General features: G+C 45.4%; 1 protein-coding gene across 1 annotated transcript in view; it reads right to left on the reverse strand.

Moving 5' to 3' along the window:
* POLA2 (polymerase (DNA directed), alpha 2, accessory subunit) overlaps positions 1-6,138 on the reverse strand; it is a 35,657-nt gene extending 29,519 nt beyond the window's left edge. Inside the window, exon 1 of the mRNA XM_006860937.1 lies at positions 6,060-6,138. Within this exon, the coding sequence (XP_006860999.1) occupies positions 6,060-6,138 (79 nt within the window). The remainder of the gene's footprint in view (positions 1-6,059) is intronic.
* Between the last annotated feature and the right edge of the window lie 872 nt (positions 6,139-7,010).

A 7,010-nucleotide genomic window follows, 5' to 3' on the forward strand; every position in this document is an offset into this window, starting at 1 on the left:
GAAGCTCATCTGAAACCTGTTCACTGCGGGTGACCCTGCTGGTATTTAAGAATCACAGCAACTCATAAGCCATCACAGTATGACAAACTGACAGACGAGTGGTGGAGAAAGATGTCTACCTGTATTTTACTGACTATAAAAAGGCTTTCAATTGTGTACATCATGACAATCTATGTACATATTGCAGAGAATGAGTATTCCAGAACACTTAATTATGCTCACGAGGAAGCTATACACAGGCCAAGAGGCAGTTGTTCAAACAGAACAAGGGGACACTGAATGGTTTAAAATTAGGAAAGGTATGTGTCGGGGTTGTATTCTTTCACCATACTTTTTCACTCTGTATACTGAGCAAATAATCCAAGAAGCTGGATTATATGAAGAATATGGCATCAGGATTGGAGGAAGACTCATTAACAACCTGTGATAAGCAGATGATACCCCCTTGCTTGCTGAAAATGAAGAGGACTTAAAATACTTACTGATGAAGATCAAAGATCACAGAGTTCAATATGAGTTGCAGTCTCACCACTGGACCAGTAAATAACATCAAAATAAATGGAGAAAGGATTGAAGTTGTCAAAGACTTTATTTTGCTTGGATCAACCATCAACACTCAAGGAAGCAGTTTAGTCAATAAATCAAACGACATATTGCATTAGGCAAATTTGCTGCACAAGACCTCATTAAAGTGTTGAAGAGCAAAGACATTAGTTTGAGGACTAAGGTGCACCTGAATCAAGCTATGGTGTTTTTAATAGCCTCATATGCATGTGAAAGTTGGATAATGAACAAGGAATACTGTAAAAGAATCGATGCATTTGCATTTGAGTTATGGTGTTGGAAGAGAATATTGAAAGTACCATGGATTTCCAGAAGAACCAACATATCAGAATGTTCCTTAGAAACCAGAATGACCAGACTTCATCTCTCATAGTTTGGACATGTCATTAGGAGGGACCAGTCCCTGGAGAAGAATATTATGGTTAGGCAAATGGAGGGTTAGCAAAAAAGTGGAATAGTCCCAACGAGATGGATTGACACATGGCAGCAACAATGGGCTCAAGTGTAGCAATGCTCACGAGATTGGCACAGGACTGGGCAGTGCTTCATTCTGTTATGCATAAGGTTGCCAAGAGTCAGTATTGACTGGATGGCACCTAACAACAACACTCACTATAATAGAAGCAGATAGGTGAGAAGAAGTAATGGTGGTAGTTTATGGAAGTCTTCTAATTCCTTCTATTTTCTCAGTGGAACAGAAAGTAAATTCATAAGCTGAGAGGGATGGTGGGTATTATAGATAGAATTTTGTCCTTCCCAAATAAGTGTCGAGTTCTTGGCCCTTGCACCTGAGGATATGAGGGGACTTCAAAAATTTTGTGGAAAAAAGTAATTAAAAGGTAACTTTTTGAAGCTCCTTTGAATTTAGAAATAAGTTTTTGTTATGTAGGGTAGGCCCCAAACCTAATCACCTCTGAGTTATTGAAAAGACCAAGATAGAGAGGAAAAAGACAGATGCCAGAGAACAGCAAGGATTGCCAGCGGCCCCAAAAGCTCAGAGAGAGGTTCACAGAAGGAATGATGGCTAAGACCCTGTTTAGGACTTTCAGCTTCAAAAACTGTGAGAAAATACAGTTCTGTTTTTAAAAACTAACCCCTTGTAGTATTTCTGTTATGGATGCACTAAGAAACAAAGGCAATGGGAGAGGAGAGTGGATGTTTAAGAAGGAGATAGATAGAAAACTACCATCTGGAAGTCTTAGAATGAATAAACCAGGTTAACAGTATGGTCGTTAGGTGACATTACTGTAGGAGTCCTGGTGTGGTGCTGTCGGATAAGCAATGGACTGAAAGATCAGCTTGAACCACAAGGCTGGCAGTTCAAACTCACCAGCCACTCCTCAGAAACCCTACACAGGGTTGTTATAAGTCAGAAACAACTTGATGTCACTTAACAATGCTGGCAAGTCAAACCCACCAGCTGCTCCTTGGAAACACTGTATAGGGTTTCAGAATCAACTCAATGGTGCTTCACAACAACAAAGGATAAGCACTGGACTACCAATCACCAGGTGGGCCGTTCAAACTTACCAGCCACTACTCAGTAGAAAGATAAAGCTATCTGCTCCTGTAAAGATACAGTCTTAGAAACCCTACACAGGGTCGTTATGAGTTGGAACCAACTCAATGGCAGTGGGTTTGGTTTTTGAGGTTACCAACTAACCCATTAGGTTAGGCATTAGGCAAATCTGCTGCAAAAGACCTCTTCCAAATGTCCAAGAGCACCATGTTCGCCACCGATAAAGGGAAGTAAGGGAAAAATAGCAATGAAATTTCAAGCTAAGCCCTACAACGTTCAATAGACTCCTGTGAACCTGGGTGGAGACCTGGTTGACCAGCAGTGTGGCAAGACCTGGGGACTCTTGGGCCCAGAGTAAGTGACATAGCCACAGACGACTAGAGTGGAGAGTGAAGCGTCTAGCTGATAAGAAGAAAAGGCATAGGCACAAGAACACCCACACTTGCAGATAACACCCATTTATCCTGGCTTCAGTGACTAGATGATCAGAGCTCAACTAGAAGAAGAAAGAAGAAGGAAAAAAAGAGTAATCTGATACAATTTGATGAACCTGACCTACACCTATGGATGCAGTAGCTCAAAAGAGGGAATAAATTTTTACAGCAAGGATCATTGCCACCCCCTCCATACACAGAGTAGACAGGGATGGGCAACTTGGACATTGGCTACCCAAAATGGAGGGGGCTACAAAGCCAAGAAGTGACTGGCTTACAAGCTTACAAGAGGGAACCTAGATCCAGAGGACGTGGAGGAAGGTAAATCTCCACTGAGTAGTATCCAATCTGTCTAAGCAGGGCTGATGAAAGGAGATGAGGATAGCACTCATGTGGCACAATAGTGAATAATTGTTATCAGGACTGATTGTAAGGGTTGGAAATGTAAAGGTATACATTTTGTAGCAAGGAGGGGAGTGATTAACTTTTCAGTCTAGGAGTGGAGGTCCCTGGGACCATCAAGGGAGAAGGGCGGAGAACAGGACCCTACCCAGAGAAGCAGTGATGCCTGAGATTGAGGCAGAGACGATGATTTGGAGAGATGGAGCAGCTGGGGACTTTAGATCCAGAGAGGGAGAGAGGCTGGGTGCTGACGACCCAGGGGCAGGCTTGTAGTGTATAACCTTTGGTTGGTTGATAATGCATGGAAGGGATTGTAAACACGGTAATGAAACAATATACAACAGGATGAATGTAAAACTAATGTTCTCCCATGTAAACTATCACATAATTCACAATAAAACATTAAAAAAAAAAAAAGTCCAAGAGCAAAGAGATCAGTTTGAGGGCTAAGGTGTACCTGACTCAAGCCAGGGTATTTTCAATAGCCTTATATGCATGTGAAAGTTGGGCAGTGAATAAGGAAGACCATAGAAAAATTGATGCATCGGCGTTACGGTGTTGGAAAAGAATATTAAAAGTACCACATGCAATATGGACCAGCCCCACTGGTTTTTATCTTCTGGGCCCCCGAGTCTGCACCATTTAAGAGCAAAATGATCTATGCTAGCTCCAAGGATGCCATCAAAAAGTAGCTGACAGGGATCAAGCACGAATTACAAGCAAACTGCCTCGAGGAGGTCAAGGACCGCTGTACCCTGGCCGAGAAACTGGGGGGCAGCACTGTTATCTCCCTGGAGGGCAAGCCCTTGTGAGCCCCCTCCAGCCCCCTGCCTGGAGCATCTGGCAGCCCCAGACCTGCCTGTCGGGGGCTGCAGTCTGCCCCCTTCCTGCCAGACCGGAGAGGCTGGGGGGATCCCAGCAGGGGGAGGGCAATCCCTTCACCCCAGTTGCCAAACAACCCCCACCCACTGGACCTTCCTCCTCTTCCCTCCACCCCTGAAGGTTCTGGCCTTCCCAAACTGCTTTTGATCTTCTGATTCCTTTTGGGTTGAAAACAGACCAAGTCCCCCCCAGGCACCTCAGTTTGGGAGGGGCCTGTATTTTTTTAACAACACCCCCACTCCCCACTCTCCTCCCCACCCACCCCCAATTCCAGGCTGCCAACTTCTAACTGCATAGTGACTGTGCTTGTCTGTTTAGTTCTGTGTATAAATGGAATGTTGTGGAGAAGACCCTTCCCTGCACCAGCTGGTTCCCTTTCCCTTTTCCCTTGGTTCAGCCACTTGTTTGGAGATAAGGGCCAGTAAGGAACCGTCAATTAAAAAAAAGAAAAAAGAAAAAAAGATATCAAAAAAAAAAAAGTACCACAGATTGCCAGTAAAAGAAATCTGTCTTAGAAGAAGTACAGTCAGAATGCTCTTTAGAAGCCAGGATGGAAACACTTCATCTCTCATACTTTTGACATGTTATCACATCATGCTTGGCAGGGAAAAAGAAGACGACTCCAAGGAGCTGGACTAACACAGTAACAAGAGCAACGGGCTCAAACGTAACAGCTGTGAGGAGGGCTCAGGACTGGGCGTGTTTTGTTCCATTGTGCACACGGTGACTGTAAGGCGCTGTGGGTTAATGCGTCAGACAGCAAAGTCGTTTGAACTGCAAGGTCGGTGGTTCAAGCTCACCAGCTGCTCCTTGGAAACCCTATACAGGGTCACTATGGGTCAGAATCGACTCAATGGCACTTAACAACAACAAACAACTAACCCATAGTTGTGGAGTTGAGTCCAACTCATAGTAACCCTATAGAGGAGAACTGTCCCATAGGGCTTCAACGCTGTAATGTTTACAACAGCAGATTGCCTTAGTTTTCTCCTGTAGAGAAGCTGGTGGGTTCAAACCAATGACATTTTATGTAACAGAGGAGTACTTAACCACTGTACCATTAAGACTCTTTGAGGTTAGTGATTATGAATTCAAAGTCTAGAATTCCCACGCCACTGCCATGGTTGTGTCATGTGAGAAAGAAGCAAAAGACACCTTGAGCTCTTCAGCTCAGTGTTACAAATTTGGTCCACCTAATTACAAACTTCTCATTTTGGTTTCATGCTTATCAAATGCATTTTTCTGTTCAGGTTTCTCATTCATGTCCCTTTTTAGGAAGAAGATGTGCTGGGTGTATGACAATTTAAGAATATTCTGGTTTCTGGGAAAGGAATTGTTCATTAGACATTCATATTTGTATTCTGCCTTTATACATATAAAAGATGCTCAAAGGATCCATGAGTAGTGAAGGCAAATGCCCATTCACCCCAATTCTAAAGCCTGAACTTCTACATCTCCTGAGACTTTTTTGTGTGGTCTTCAACAGGTAAAGACACTGTCCCCCTGCCTGCTGGTCTGGAAGCAACAGTTGAATCCAGGCACCTGATTCTCCATCTGTCAACACAAGGAGCAGACAAGCTCCCAAAAAGTTAGTGCCAAAGCATAAGTTCACTTTTAGGAACCCCTAAAATTTCAAGGGATTCATATTTACACAGACCACCAACATGCTAAGAAGGAATCAGAGCAGGTTTAAGGTGTAGGCTGGAAAGGGAGGTCAGGAATAAGAAGTTGTATTTTTTGGTTGGCAGAACTTCTCAGCGATGCCAACCGGCCTAAACAAATCCTTCAAAACCCAAACCCAACCTGAATGCCATCGAGTGGATTTTCATAGCAAGCCCCAGGGGGTTTCCCAGATTGTCATTTTTGGAATGACACATGGAAACTGACACACCTTTCTCCCTCGAGCGCTGGAGTTGGAATCGCCGACTTTTTGATTGGCAGCTGAGCGTTTTAACCGCTGCGCCACCAGTACACACCTCCCCCCCGCCTGATCCTAAGCCATCTCGATTTCACCTTTCTGAAACTGCCATAATGTGAAATCATTCTTCGTCATTTTTCGTTTCAGATCCATGTAGCACCCCGGCAATATTTCAAAGTCCCCCACCCCAAACCTTAAAACTCGGATTAATTTTTCTTTTTACAACCACCAAGAACTCGGGGACTAGAGAGCGCCCCCCACCCCCTTCTGTTCTAGGTGATTCCGAGCGAAGGCGCGGACTAGCGCCTGGGTCGTGTCCCGGTGGGGTTGAGGGACTCACATTTATCGATCATAGCCTTCTCGCAGTTTAAGCCGAAGATCTCCAAGTCCGCCGCCAGTTGCTGGGCGGACACTGGCATGGTGACCCAGGAGGCCCTCAGGGGGTCCGAGACGGGACCAAAAGACCCTAGACCTCAGGTGGTTAGAAAGCCCGAGCCGACACTCACAGGGAAACACTTAAAAGAAAATCGGGGATATTCCAAAACGCCCTGAAGGGAGGGTGCAAAAATCTCGAGAAGTTGCTATCCAGTGGAGAACGTGTCAGGCTTCCTAAAAGCTACCGCAGAGCCAGCCTCTCAAGAGCCGGAGCAGAATCTAGCCGCCGGGAAAAACCCGCCAAATAGATTGTCTGTGGTGCGCACGCGCGAGAAACCCGTTCAACTCCATCCCTTCTCTAGTCCCCAACCTTCACTTCCGGACTCCGTGCACGCACGCGGGTTCGAGGTCGCGTGCGCACAAACCTTAACGCTTGCGCACAAATCTTAACGCGTGCGCGCCCGCGCCTGGTGGCCCGCCCTACGGCGACTGCGCACTTCTCTCTTTCCCAACAGCAAAGTGCAGACCCAGGCACCGCCTTGGGTACCTTAGAGCGAAAGTCGCTTTTCTTTGGCGTCTTTGAATGTTTACTGGCATGGCCTGCTCAGCGGAGCTTTGTAACCCAGGCGCGTTATCCTTTGGTCGTATGCCTTGTTAGGCAGGCGCTACTCTGAACGTGCCTCCAATGTCCCAAACATACTCAACCCAGTGCCTGAGAACCCATCCCTGCAGTTCTTCTGACCCCCACTCCACCCCTCGCCCCCACGCTGGCATGCTAGTCTTCCTCTCATCGCACGCTTGGTTCAATTTTTTTTTTTTTTCTTAAATGTTTTGTTGTGAATTATGTGATAGTTTACATGGGAGAACATTAGTTTTACATTCATTCTATTGTATATCGTCTCATTGCCATGCTTAC

The sequence above is a fragment of the Chrysochloris asiatica genome, unplaced genomic scaffold (genome assembly GCF_000296735.1).
Source record: "Chrysochloris asiatica unplaced genomic scaffold, ChrAsi1.0 scaffold00040, whole genome shotgun sequence".
NCBI lineage: Eukaryota > Metazoa > Chordata > Mammalia > Afrosoricida > Chrysochloridae > Chrysochloris > Chrysochloris asiatica.